General features: G+C 38.5%; 1 protein-coding gene across 2 annotated transcripts in view; it reads right to left on the reverse strand.

Moving 5' to 3' along the window:
* The window catches only part of ATRNL1 (attractin like 1), a 618,199-nt gene that overhangs the window by 269,203 nt on the left and 334,815 nt on the right, over positions 1-14,181 (reverse strand). For both annotated transcript variants that reach the window (XM_068139299.1, XM_068139300.1), the window contains exon 26: positions 7,395-7,473. In XM_068139299.1, the coding sequence (XP_067995400.1) occupies positions 7,395-7,473 (79 nt within the window). The remainder of the gene's footprint in view (positions 1-7,394; positions 7,474-14,181) is intronic.

Consider the following 14,181-nt stretch of genomic DNA (forward strand, 5'->3'; position numbering starts at 1 on the left):
TAGTGCTGTGGTCTAGTTGATTGGATAGGGCTGGGTGATAGGTTGGACTGGATGGTCTTGGAGGTTTCTTCCAACCTGGTTGATTCTATGATTCTATGTTAATTATATGTATAAGTATTTCTCAGATTCCTTACATCTAGTACTGGTGGTTCCTTCCTCACATTAAAACACAGATGTGTCCAAGTATTCCTTTGTTCAAGACACCACTGTTGGGGTTTGTTTTGAGCAAGAGGGGACATGGGTCCCAGGAACACCTGTGTATTCAGGTCTTGAAGAATTCTCTGTTGATAATATAGCGGTGGAGTAGGAGATGTGGGAAAAGTGCTGATTGCTTGGTATGCTGAAGTCCAGCTGCCCCTGAGAAGGGAGGCAAGCAAGATAAGGAGGTGGCAAGATCTGGGAAAAAGAGCAATTAGACTGAGCAGAAGTTATGAAAACAATGATGTAACCTTTTAGAGAGAGACCAAAAGTATGTGTTAAATTAGAATAGAATTAACTATGCATAAGATAAGACTATAAATAATGAAGTGTGGAACAATAAAGTTGGATGATTACTATCACTCATATTGAGTGCTGTTGTCCCTGTCTCCATTCTCATCACACCACCACATACTCCATGTATTAATACAGCTAAACTAAATGTGCTGCAGTCTATAAAGGGTATTACATACACCCTAATCTATTATTGCCTTCCCTAAAAGGAATATTTAAAAATGCAATTGTTGGAACATATATATATTAAAATAAAGCTGAAATTCACATATTGTCTACCTTGATTAGTACTATCAATACAACTGAGCCTTCTTATTAGGGTAACCATAGAAATGAGCCTAAAGCTATTACACGAATTGTTAGTGTCATCAAGAAGTAGTCTGTCTTGCTTTCATTTCTGTGTTTTTAAGAATCTTTGAATATTCAAGAGGCTAAAACTACCTTGATATTAAAAGGCTAGAAAGGTGTGGGTATTTTCATTCTTTATTTTTTTTTTAAACAAACATTAAGCTTATTTAATAAAATGAAGCAATAAATTGTGTAGCACCCACACACTGTATAAAGCAAACCTTCTCTATAATTCCATGTTTTTATGCTTCTGTGTGCTATTCTTCCAGACAGGCAAATGGTGCACAGCTGACTGCATAATGAAATGCTATATATAAATATGAAGATTCCAATAAAGGAATTATATTAGCCCTTAAAGTTATGCAAGCACTTTACACATAAAATACCATGCTTTCAAACACTTCTACATAGATGTGCAATCATGCATTACTTCCTCATTGCTCAAGAGACATATACTGTATTAGATGAGGAAATAAGAGGAGCAGATGTTGGTCAGTTAGAGGGTAGAAAGGCTCTGCAGAGGGACCTTGACTGACTGGAGAGATGGGCAGAATCCAGTGGAATGGCATTTAACAAATCCAAGTGCCGAGTGCTGCACTTTGGCCACGGCAACCCCATGCAGAGCTACAGGCTGGGATCAGAGTGGCTGGAGAGCTCCCAAACAGAGAGGGACCTGGGGGTGCTGATCAACAGCCGCCTAAACATGAGCCAGCAGTGTGCCCAGGTGGCCAAGAAGGCCAATGGCATCCTGGCCTGCATTAGGAATAGTGTGGCCATCAGGAGCAGGGAAGTCATTGTGCCCCTGGACTCTGCATTGGTTAGGCTGCACCTTGAGTCCTGTGTCCAGTTCTGGGCCCCTCAGTTTAAGAAGGACATCGAAACACTTGAACGTGTCCAGAGAAGGGCAACAAGGCTGGGGAGAGGCCTTGAGCACAGCCCTATGAGGAGAGGCTGAGGGAGCTGGGGTTGTTTAGCCTGGAGAAGAGGAGACTCAGGGGTGACCTCATTGCCCTCTACAACTACCTGAAAGGTGGTTGTAGCCAGGAAGGGGTTGGTCTCTTCTCCCAGGCAACCAGCACCAGAACAAGGGGATGCAGTCTCAAGCTGCACCAGGGGAAGTTTAGACTCGAAGTGAGGAGAAAGTTCTTCACTGAGAGAGTCATTCGTCATTGGGATGTGCTGCCCAGGGAGGTGGTGGAGTCACCATCCCTGGAGGTGTTCAAGAGGAGACTGGACGTGGCACTTGGTGCCATGGTCTAGCCATGAGGTCTGTGGAGACAGGTTGGACTATGATCCTCGAGGTCTCTTCCAACCTTAGTTATACTGTGAAGATTCTAAGTCATCTTTTTTAAGATATGCAAGTTCTTTCTCATGTATGATTATAAAAAGATGTAAAAAAAAAATTCTCACAATATATATAAATAAATTTTAAAATAGTAAAATATGTGAAATAGAAATCTATGTAACTGCATTTGACCTAATTAATCCAATATACACTACTGTATATTTCAGACTAGATATAAGGAAGAAATTTTTGATGCTGAGGGTGGTGAAATGCTGGAACAGGTTGCCCAAAGAGGTAGTAGCAGCCCCATCTCTAGAAACATTCAAGGCCTCATTGGAGGAGGCTTGGAACAACCTGATCTAGTTAAAGGTGTCCATGCTCATTACAGTGGTGGTCAGACCAGATGACCTTTATAGGCCTTTCCAATCCAAACCATCTGTGATTCTATATAATGACACAAGACACATTGGCACACAAAAGTATTTTGTGTGTGTGTGAGAGAGGAGGGAGAATATGTGTGTCAGTGATTGCATGCTTTTGAATTAAAGGTAAAAATCCTATAAAGCATCTGGCTGAATGAATGGTAGGAAGGGTATCTGAGAAGCTAAATGGTATCTGAGCAGTGGCTGCCTTACCTTATGAAGGACAAGCACTTTGCTGAAATACTTCAGCTACAAGCTGTGTTGTTTTTAATCCCATCTGTAGGAGTCTGTTAGTGACCTCAGTGTAATCTTGTCAGCAAAGAGAGAAGTTCGACATACTATTAATAAAAAATCATTTGGATGCAAATTTAATCTGCTATGTGGTGACTTTCAGTCAGAAGAAGTTTATGAGACAAAACCTTTGAGCCACTACAAAACTGGCAGGCAACCCATCAAGCTTTCCAGTAACATGATCTATGAACAGATTCTCTTGTACCCATTCTCAACAGAAGATTGAATGAACACTTCAGATATGAAACTCGCAGAGAGAACAAATCATATTCTCTTCAAATTTTTTATTTAGTAAATCTAAGTGATATATCTTTTTATATCTATATATAAAGAAGCAAAACAGAGTCAGATTGAAACTTCATGGATTGGCTCTTGGGTGAATTCTGGGTATAAAATGCAAGAAGCCCAACAAATCTTTGGGAGAAAATGACAGCTCTCAGTTTTTCATTCGGTGAACTAACAGGTGAAATCTCACTAGGAGAGGTACTGGTAGAAAGATTTGTGAGTCTTTGGAGGAAAAAGAAGGATGAGAGATTAAAAGCTAGAGTACATATCTGCTCTATTTATGTAGTGCAAGACTATTGTAAAAAAAAAAAATGCCTAGTTGCTTGTAAACTTTGCAATACTTGTGGGCTCCTGCAACTTATTTAACAAATCTATCTTGCTCTTTCTCTACTTGTACATGAATTTCCATGCTTACCCGCAAATGTTATCTAGTTCTGTAAGTAGGAATTTGAGATTTGGTACCTCTGAAAATGATCCAAATTTCTTCTCATTTGTTTTTCAAGGAAGACAGTGAGATAAGAATAATGCTTTGGGGGTCATCTCACCATACTTTGTATTAATCCCCTCAAGGATAAAGCTCTCTCAGATGAGCAATATTTCACTATCTTACCTCAGCCTTTCTTAAAATCTTATTTTAGATGTGCTGGATCCATGGGAGGGTTGGGTGGGATAAAGTGTCAAGAGATGCCACGCAGGAGGTTGTTCATGCTCCTCTGCTCTAAGTTTCACTAGTCTTTTTGGAACTATGACATAAAAGACTGACAGTTCCCATTTTCTTTCAACAGAGAAGGTGAATAACTTTGATGGCGTAAGGTGAGAGAGAGTCTATCTGATGTTTCTCATTCTTTCACAAGGCAGGAAAGAAGAGGAAAATCTCAGCCAGGAGTTAAAGCATAAATATAGACATTAAAAAAGCCTTAGAGGAAGAATATATTAAGAGGTAGCAATGTATGTAGGAAGAAGATGAGACCCTAAATTTTGTTATTAGTAAAAAATTCAAAGATTCAGTTTAGGGGAAAATTATTTCAAATAAGTAAATTAAAAGACTAATAGACATGGGGAAAGGGAAGTTAAATTCAGTTTTAGCAAATATTCTTTAAAGCCTTTTGAAAGACACAATTTACTTACCTATTTTGATATATGTGTCCCTCTTAACTGTATATAATAACAGAGACTGCAGTGAAATGAACTTGCTTATTAAGATTTGGTCAGTGCTCTGAGCAGTGGAAAGCAAATATTTCCCCAATAAGCAATGAAGTAGGAAAGAAACATGAAGAGAAAGTGTTTAAACTTATGGGAAAATTGAGACATTTCCACTATGCAATCTAAACAACTTGCTCTTGCTTTGTATTGGATTGAGGCCATGCTACATTCAATTTGGAATCAACAGTGACCCAATTTAGCCAAGCACTAAAGTCAGAAGGCGAAAGAAGGACACAGTTCTGAATTTTCACCTACAGAGGTCTATGAAAACTTTACAAATAATAATAATACAATAGCCTGATAAAATTAATTACTAAAAGATGTCAAAAACTGGACAGGAAAGTTTCTCGTCCTTTAGGTGAAAGCAGACTGAGGTGAACATTAAATGGACACATAGCTATTGCCTTCGTGCTTTTTTGTATTTCTTTATGTTGTTACATTTCACTTCTGGCTGCAGTCTGTGTCCATACTGAAGGTAATATCTAAAAAGTCAAACATTCCTGTCTTTCAAGCACGATGAAAGAGGCAGAGAGCTCATTCCCCTAAATTAGTGAGCTTTAAAGGCAGGTACTTCAGAATTCTTTTCAACAATAGATTGCTTTCTACTTCTATGGTATACAACTTATTTGTAACGCTTCATTCTGAAACCTTAGAAAATAACACTATCTGTAAGAACAAGTTCTCTGAGCTAGATTAAAGGAAAATACTATGGGGCACATCATCAAAAACTTGCATTTGACATGAACTGCTGCTGATGTGAATTAGCAGATTGAAGATAAAGGAGATCTGCTTAAACATTGCAATTCATAATGCTACCTCACGCTAGGTACTGTTTCACACCTAATTTACAACAGGAAGGAATAAATATTTGCCCAGCTTTGAAATTAAACAGGGAACATTTCTGAATGAAAGGCAACTAAGTTTCTTTAGCTTTATTGAAGGGAACCCAAGGACCATAACTGAAGCATGGACCCCTGAAAGAATAAACAATACTTGGCAAGAGGATTAAAACTATTTTGCTCTTCCAAAGAAGCTAGTTTGTGTTTATGCTGGGCTGACCAGTCAGCTTATATGAGTATTCATACAGTCTTAGAAAAGCTTTTGATGACATTAGGACAACAAAACTTGGAAAACTTCAAAACCTTTTTCTATAAGAATGTGTTCTTTCTAGGGTGATGCCTATGACTACATCAAAAATGCTGTATTTCAAACACCTAGGAGGAACCATGGGAAACAGACTTGACCCCCTAAATCTGTAACCACATACACTCATATTTCTTCTTGAACATGTCAATAAAACAACCCCATTAGCATAAAATATTAAATCAAAGAATTGCTACATTCCAGCACAGAATTTTACACAGAACTATTAATAAGTTTTGAGAAACATTCAAATGAAAAATTAATAAGTTGAAGAGAATACTGTAGTTTAAAGTAAGTGTTCATTCCATTTTGCAATAACAAATATGTGAGCACTTGCTCTTAGAGAGAGAATATGCTTAACAATATTCACTGAGTTTAAAAACACTCTAAATGAAATAACTGCAATAAAACACATTTTTCTTTGTAGCAGAAACTGGGCAGATAATGTAATTTCAGGGAAGGAAAATTGTGTCTGTAAGTTACCCAGCACTTTTAAAGCATGCATAAATTTACTGTAGATCTACAGTAAAAACAAACAAACAAGAAAAGCAAAAAATATTTAAGCATTCATAGTGTCAGCATATTAAGAAAAGATAATTAATTACAGACAGATTTGGTTTTAAGCAAGTGCTTAAGCTTCCAAAATTTATCAAAAATTAGAAGCTTCAAGGGGGGAAAAAAACAATAACAAACAAAATGAAATATGACAACTATCAGTGTGCATGACCTGAATCATGCTATATACATGTAGCAGTATACATGAACTAAATTTAATCCCATCCACATTTAATCACTTTTTGAAGTGGTAAGAACAGATATTTGGGCCTGATTTTCCAGCATACCCATAATGAGTCTAAAAAATAATAAGGTGACCTTTATGTATGGTATTTATTGAAGAGCTCCAGTTGTGCCATGGTTTTAATGATAGAGCTACTGATATTGATAGAGATATCATTTTGCTTAAAGTATAATTAAAATAAAATTACAAACAACAACAAAAAGCAAGTAAAAAGGAAGAAAATATAAGATCTCTGCAGAGTTACATCCTACTCTCTTCCAGTGACTGCCAACACAGCCTAAATCACAGCATCAGATTGCTTCCTACAAAGTTTGTGATGCTACACTATGATCTTAGGAGCTTACAAATGATTTTCCACTATTTTGAGACTGTTGTGACCATTGGGTTGCACTGAAGAGTATGACTAACCAGTGAAAAGATGTGATTATCCCCCTGTATTTAGCATTGGTGCAGAGTCACCTTGAGTACTGTGTGCAGTTCTGGGCCCTACAATTTAAGAAGGATGAAAGCTGGTGAAGGAAGGGATGTCCTGTGAGGAGCAGCTAAGGATTTTGGGTATGTCCAGTTTGGAGAAAAGGAGGCTAAGGGGCCACCTCATTAGTCTCTACAGTTTCCTGAAGAGATGAAGTTGAGAGTGAGGTGCTGAGCTCTTCTCCCTGGTAGTGAGTGATGCGACATATGGGAATGGTTAAAAGGTTCAGATTTGACATTAGGGAGGATTTGTTTACCGAGTAGTAAAACACTGTAACAGGCTTCCCAGAATGGTCAGTGCCTCAAACCTATCAGTGTTTAAGAGGCATTTGGACAGCAACATGTCTTAACTTTGTCTGCTCTGAACTGGTCAGGTTAGATGATTCTTTTAAGTCCCTTTGAACTAAAATACTCTTAATATTCCACCATAAAGAAAATTAAGCTTTCCACAACCTTACGATGCAATGTCTTCAAGTTTTGGCAAGAGGAAGTTTTCATCTTCAACATAAAAAGGCCTTGGCAAAACAAAATATAAGTGTTTATGTGGATATTTGCATGGTGTGTACTGGATAAAGTGGAGGTGTGACTGTTTATCAAAGCTCTCCATTTATTCTGAAAGATAAAGGTACTGCAATAATCTTAAAGTTATTGATACCTCTCTCCGTCGAGAAGCCCAACAGGTTTGTTTGATTTTCCAAACGACAGCGGCTACCAGCAGTAAGGATAAGAAACAACTGCAATTACAAACAAAAAAAATAAAAAAAATAAATCATAATTGTAGCATAATGGTCTGAAAAAGCTCATGCTTTTAGGGCATCAAAGGTAATGAAATACAATAAAGTGTGGAGGAAAACTAAACTCTACCAGGATGACAAACAAAGTTCAACTATCCCAGTTCAAAGACAAAAGAGAATGCACACCTCTAGTTCTGTGACTGTCTCCATAAAATGCTATTGTCTCCAGTATCTGGGGATAAACTCCATTACAATCCTCCACACACTCAGAACGGTCTCAACAAATATGCACTGCATGTTCAACATGTAGGAGATGGAAAACCAGCAGAAAAATTATACCAATTCATACTTCACTGACTTTGTGAATTCTGAGTCATTCCCTGGGATGCAGGAATGATACCTACACAGGCAGTATAACGAGTTTGAGGAATCGGGTTTGCATATGACAACAAGTCTTTTTGGTCAGATTGTGTATTGCTCTGGAAAGTATCTATTATAAAAGTAGCTGCATTTTCTAGCTGCATGAAGAATTTTCAGTCACGTTAGTACATCTGCTGTCCTCAATTAATATAACCCTGTAACTGCTGAATTAAATTAGCCAACTATAATATTTCTTTTACTTTTTGTTTTCCCCAAAAGCTTCAAACCACATTCTTTTTACTAATGTGGGAAATACCAAGAGTTTCCTGAAGTAGTACAGTTCAGAGAAGCACTGTGCATAACTCTAAAACATAATCATTATCCATGCAGTAACACCAATGTTTCACTGTATCATGCCGTAAACAGATCTGAAGTTATAACCTGGAAGATACATCTGTAGAAGTAACAGCTTATGGCATTCAATATTTATCCATAATATAAAGACTATTAGAAAGCTGTTTATGGCAACTGTAGTTTAATGCCATGGTTAAGGTAATGGAATGAAAGCACCCAATCATTCATTGGTCTGCAAGCAACAAATTAGCTGAGTATTTGACATCAAAAAGTACCACTGCTCTGACTACACTCCAAAGTCAGTCTCTGTAACACAACCTTTCCTTTGATGGTTAAAGTAACACAAATCAATATGGTTTCCTATCAGCATCTTATTCACTTAAACATCTTTTCACTACAAGCTTTCAAAGTTCATTGTTATCAATTTCTTCTTTGAACACCCTGGAGAAATCCTACCAGAGCGAGGACAAGTTTGAAAGAGAAAAGTATTCTAAATATATGAGGTATACCAAATATATTAAGTAGTTTGGACACATAAGGCTTAATTAAAATTAACAGCTTGGGTTGGTGGTTTGTTTGTTTGTTTTATTTCAAAGGCTTAATACTGTCTGTTTAGCTCCAATAAGGCTGAGTGTTCTGAACCTGAGAGGAAAAAAAGCAGTTAACGGATCTGTTTCTGGATGCAAAGTTTGACTTTCCTCTTAACAGCCAACATAAACCACCAGCATTTTTTTAGCAGTTTTTTTAATGATCTTTGGGACTTAGGGATTTTTATGCAATGGAAGATATATTCTCTGCCTCTCCTTGTAAGGTCATTTTAAATACAGGGTTCAGCTTTTATTGAGTTTCGACACAGATCCTTTAAAAAACAAAGGTATTCAGAATTTTGATTGGTTCCGATCAATGGATCAGAAGAGTTTAGCATCTCTAAGAACCACTCTGCCAATAGCAAATTGTTAGAAAAGTCAACGATCTGTAATAAAAGGATGTGAGAGGGCAAGTGCTGGTTCAAGAACCTCAGAGAATTCAGAAGAGAAAAATCAACCTTGCACTGTAATGAACCTCAGTCTAAATCATCTTCCTACATGAGTCTTTGCTGAATAATATATAATATCATTATATTTCTTCCTAGAAGAGTTTCTCTTAAGAGTTTCTCATGACTGAGTATCTAAGTAGCACAAAGCACATTATGACAGAACTCATCACAGAACGTTCATCATTTAGGTGACACATCACTCCAGTTCATGCACTGAATTCACCTTTAAAAATTTGTCTTTGGCTGCCTCCCTTTCTACAGACTCCTCCAAAAGCAACTACACATTGACAGCGAGTTTTATTTGGCACCTTGGAAGAGCAGAACAAAACCTCGCCCACTGATGACCAGATTAAATCCCGTTTGCCAGAAGCATCTTTTAAGCTTTCTAAACCAATAGCTGCTTACAAATACTACTTCCTAAAAATATTATCCCTACCACATACTGTACTGTCTAGGTAGTAACTGCAAGAGATGCCCAGGGACAACATCAAAGTACTGATGTGTTGCTATAAATTAGCATACTGTGCATGAAGTAATAGTAAGCCATCTCACTTACTCTTCTCCTCTACAGCCCTTCCAAAAGAAATAAAATAGGGAAGCACCAGCAACTCTGTTTAAAATGATGAACTCAAAGCTTCCAGCATTTGAAGGAGATTAATACATTCCAGAGAGCTGGAAACCAGAAACTAAGAGAGCCTTCTGCTCTGTGACTCTTCATTAACACCGGAACTGAATCTCTTTCCTTAGAAAATTATTTTTCCACATTTATTAATATCTTCAACAATTCTTTACAGCTAGTAGAAGAAAAGAAAACCTTGAGAGTTCTGTCTGAAAAAAACTTCAGACAAATTGGTTTTGTGCTCTGTACATCAATGGAGCTGGGTCACCCACTGAACTTTCCTGTTACCAGTCATAACACTGTTTAGTTTATGTGCAAAGTCAAACCCAGACATACACTTTGAAACATATATGTAATGTTTATGTGTTACTATATATCATACAATCAATAAGGTTGGAAAAAAACTCAGAGATCATCAAGTCCAACCTAACACCTCATGACAATTAACTATGGCTTCAAGTGCCACGTCCAATCCTCTCTTGAACAACTCCAGGGACAGTGACTCCACCACCTCCCTGGGCAGCACATTCCAATGTTCTTTCTGGGAAGAACTTTCTCCTCACCTCGAGCTTAAACTTCCCCTGGCACAGCTTGAGACCGTGTCCTCTTGTTCTGGTGCTTGTTGCCTGGGAAAACAGACCAACCCCCACCTGCCTACAACCTCCTTTCAGGTCTCCCCTGAGCCTTCTCTTCACCAGGCTAAACAAGCCCAGCTCCTCCAGTTTCTCCTCATAGGGCTGTGCTCCAGACCTCTCCCCAGCCTCATTGCCCCTCTCTGGACACATTTCAGTGCCTCAATGTCCTTCTTAAACTGAGGGGCCCAGAACTGGACACAGGAGTCAAGGTGTGGCCTAACCCGTGCTGAGTACAGGAGCACACAAATACAATAATATAAACAATTGGAAATTAGAGCATTGAAATGTGAAATATTTAATATGTTTGTATGATTCATATTTTTTGTAAGTAAACATGAAATATGTTACTTTATTTTAATTTTTTTAATAGATACAATCAGAAGGGGGAAAAACCATCAACATTCATGTTAATGAGGAGAAGACAGAGAAAATAGTTTTTGTCAAACTAACCTAGTTTCAGGCTGTGGTGAGATAATAGCCTTGGTTTGTTTAGGGCAATAAAAATTAAAGCTGACTGCAAAGGATCTCACAATATCAAGTGACTTGGCAATAAAATAAGGGAATGAAATTCAGTGTCAATGAACTGAAGGCAATGTGGAGAAAAAAAAACCCAAACTACAAATACACAATGATAGGTTCTAAATTAGCAATTACCACTCAAGAAAATGATCTCAAAGTCATTGCAGATAGTTCTTTGAATGTATCAACTGAAGGTTTAGTGGCATTTGAGACAGAAAATAGGATGTTAGGAGAGATTAGAAAGGAATAAAGAAAAAAAACAAAACACCAACCAGAAAACATTGGGAAGCCAATGCATAAATCTATAGGAAGTCTGTATCTCAAAGTACCCATCACCCCATCTCACAAACCCTAAGCTGAACTTAAAAGATATAACAGAGTACAGTCAACTCAGACACGGGAATGGAATGGTAGTGGAAATAAATTCTTTTCAGTTTTGAAACAATAGGGAGCTGAGACATGACAAATATATTAACATCACAGAGAAACATTAAAACAGCAGGACAAGTACAGATGGATGCTCTCCAATCTCCCATTATACTGCTAAGCTCCTTCTTGTGTGAGAGATATAAGAAAAGAAAGCACAGCCATAAATAGTATGGGGAACAGAGATTCATGCAGTCCAGTGCAAAATAAATGAATTAAAACCTGGCCACTGACAGCTAAAAAGAATCAGAAGAGGATCAACATCAAAAAAAGGAAATTCCTACACATGTTTGCAAGGTTCCCAGAGTATCAGATCCAGCCAATTTTGATGAGACTTTGATACATAATAGCTAGGAGCTCTATGCATGACTCAAGAGTGAAAAATAGTTAATAGTAAGGAGGACAAAGTTAATAGTTAATAGTAAGGAATACAAAGAAATTATACAGTAGATTTATTTAGAAATTATACAGTAGGGGGGTTGTAGACAGCAGAGGTTGGTCTCTTCTCCCAGGCAACCATTACCAGAACAAGAGGACACAGTCTCAGGCTGCTCCACAGGAGGTTTAGGCTGGAGGTTAGGAGGAAGTTTTACACAGAGAGAGTGATTGCCCATCGGAATGGACTGCCCGAGGAGGTGGTGGAGTCACCATCACTGGAGGTGTTCAGGAGGAGACTTGATAGGGTGCTTGGTTGCATGGTTTAGTTGATTAGGTGGTGTTGGATGATAGGTTGGACACGATGATCTTGAAGGTCTCTTCCAACCTGGTCTATTCTATTCTATTTATTTAAACATCATCATTGCTAAATTGTATTTATGAGGACAAGGAATCCAGGCCTCATCTACAGAACAAAGGATATATATTCCCCTTGGATTTAATAAATTCCCCAAATAATTTAGAGATTAGTGCAAATGATCAACCTTTTGATGAAACAAAAGGGTTAAAACAACCTTAAATACTCAGGTGCACAGTAGTAAGCAGGCTTGGGAGATGAATGTATCACTCTACAAGGTATTGCTGAAAACTGATGCTATCAGACTTGTTCTCAAAATTCTGGTACTTGCAGGTTTTTTTTTCCAAGGAGACTGGAAACATGGAGAGAATAGAGAGAAAAATCACCAAAAAAATATCCAAATGTTGGAGAATATCTTTTACTGACAGTGATTTAACAAGCTCAATCATTTCACCTTTCAAAAAGATCAAGTGGTGACTTGCCTACGAGTTTCCATGGGGAAAAAAGAACAGGGCTCTTGTTCGTCTATCACAGAAATGTGTAGTAAGAAACAATGGCTGAGAATCAGTCACATCTCAATTAAATTCAGGCATTATTATGATGTAGTTTCTGTACCACAAAATAATGTTACATGCACTGAAAAAAAAAGAAGAAAGATTTGAATGTGCTGCAATGACTAAGATCATCTAAGACACAGAAAACAGCTGGATGGTAAAGAGGGAGTACAAAAATTAACTGTGCTTACACAGACTCATCCACGTGGTCATGGATTTGGTCCACTGTTTCTCACTCTTTTTGTGAGACTCTGAATGACACCCAAATACACAGATAGATGCCTTTGCAATGCAGATGGTTTATGAAACACTGACACAGAGTATGGAGTGAATTACTTTATGCACTTATGAATGTAAATCCTGCCCAAAAACTATAGTGCTAGGACAAGCACTAACATAGGCTAGGCAGTGACTGCCTTGAGAGTAGCCCTGAAGAAAAGGACTTGAGGGTGCTGGTGGATGAGAAGCTCAACATGAGCCAGCAGTGTGCACTTGCAGCCCAGAAAGCCAATCACATCCTGGGCTGCACCAAGAGGAGCATAGCCAGCAGGCTGAGGAAGGTGATTCTCCCCCTCTACTCCATTCTGGTGAGACCCCACCTGGAGTACTGCATTCAGTTCTGGAGCCCCTATTACAAGATGGATCTGAAGGTGCTGGAACATGCCCAGAGAAGGGCCACAAGGATGATCAGAGGGCTGGAGCTCCTCTCCCATAGAGACAGTCTGAGAGTTGGGCCTTTTCAGTCTGCAGAAGAAAAGGCTCTGAGGAGACTTCATTGTGGCCTTCCAGTATCTGAAGGGAGCTACAAGAAAGCTGGGGAGGGACTTTTTAGGGTGTCAGGTAGGGAAAGGACTAGAAGGAATGGAAACAAACTAGAAATAGGTATATTCAGATTGGATGTTAGGAAGAAGTTCTTCCCCATGAAGGTGCTGAGACACTGGAACAGGTTGCCCAGGGAGGTGGTGGGAGTCTCATCCCTGGAGGTTTTTAAGGTCAGGCTGGATGTGGCTCTGGGCAACCTGATGTAGTGTGAGGTGTCCCTGCCCATGGCAGGGGGGTAGGAACTAGATGATCCTTGAGGTCCCTTCCAACCCTAACAATTCTGTGATTCTATGACAAGCTTAGAACCACAGCAGCCCAAGCATTATCAGAATTTTGTAGTCTCAAGAACAAATAATCTGCCAGAAGATAGGACACAGCTATACACAGTTGCTGCTTGAAATTGCGTGGAACAAAATAGGAGGAAACACTAAAATTGCATGCTTGAAAATGAGCAATTGAGCACCAGCTGCATGTATTAAAAGCTGAATGGAAGTTATCATCTTAGTATTAAGTAGCAGACAGTATACAATTAGAGAATGGGTGAAATAAAGAGGAAAAAGTCTTCAACATAAGTAGTTTATGTCCAAAGCAGCAGAGGAAAGTGGCCAAGGAAGGGCTGCAAGAGAACAACAGGGTCTAGCAGTAAGGTC

This window comes from Melanerpes formicivorus, unplaced genomic scaffold (genome assembly GCF_026170545.1).
Source record: "Melanerpes formicivorus ecotype bairdi unplaced genomic scaffold, bMelFor1.0.p_v2 SCAF_6, whole genome shotgun sequence".
Classification (NCBI taxonomy): domain Eukaryota; kingdom Metazoa; phylum Chordata; class Aves; order Piciformes; family Picidae; genus Melanerpes; species Melanerpes formicivorus.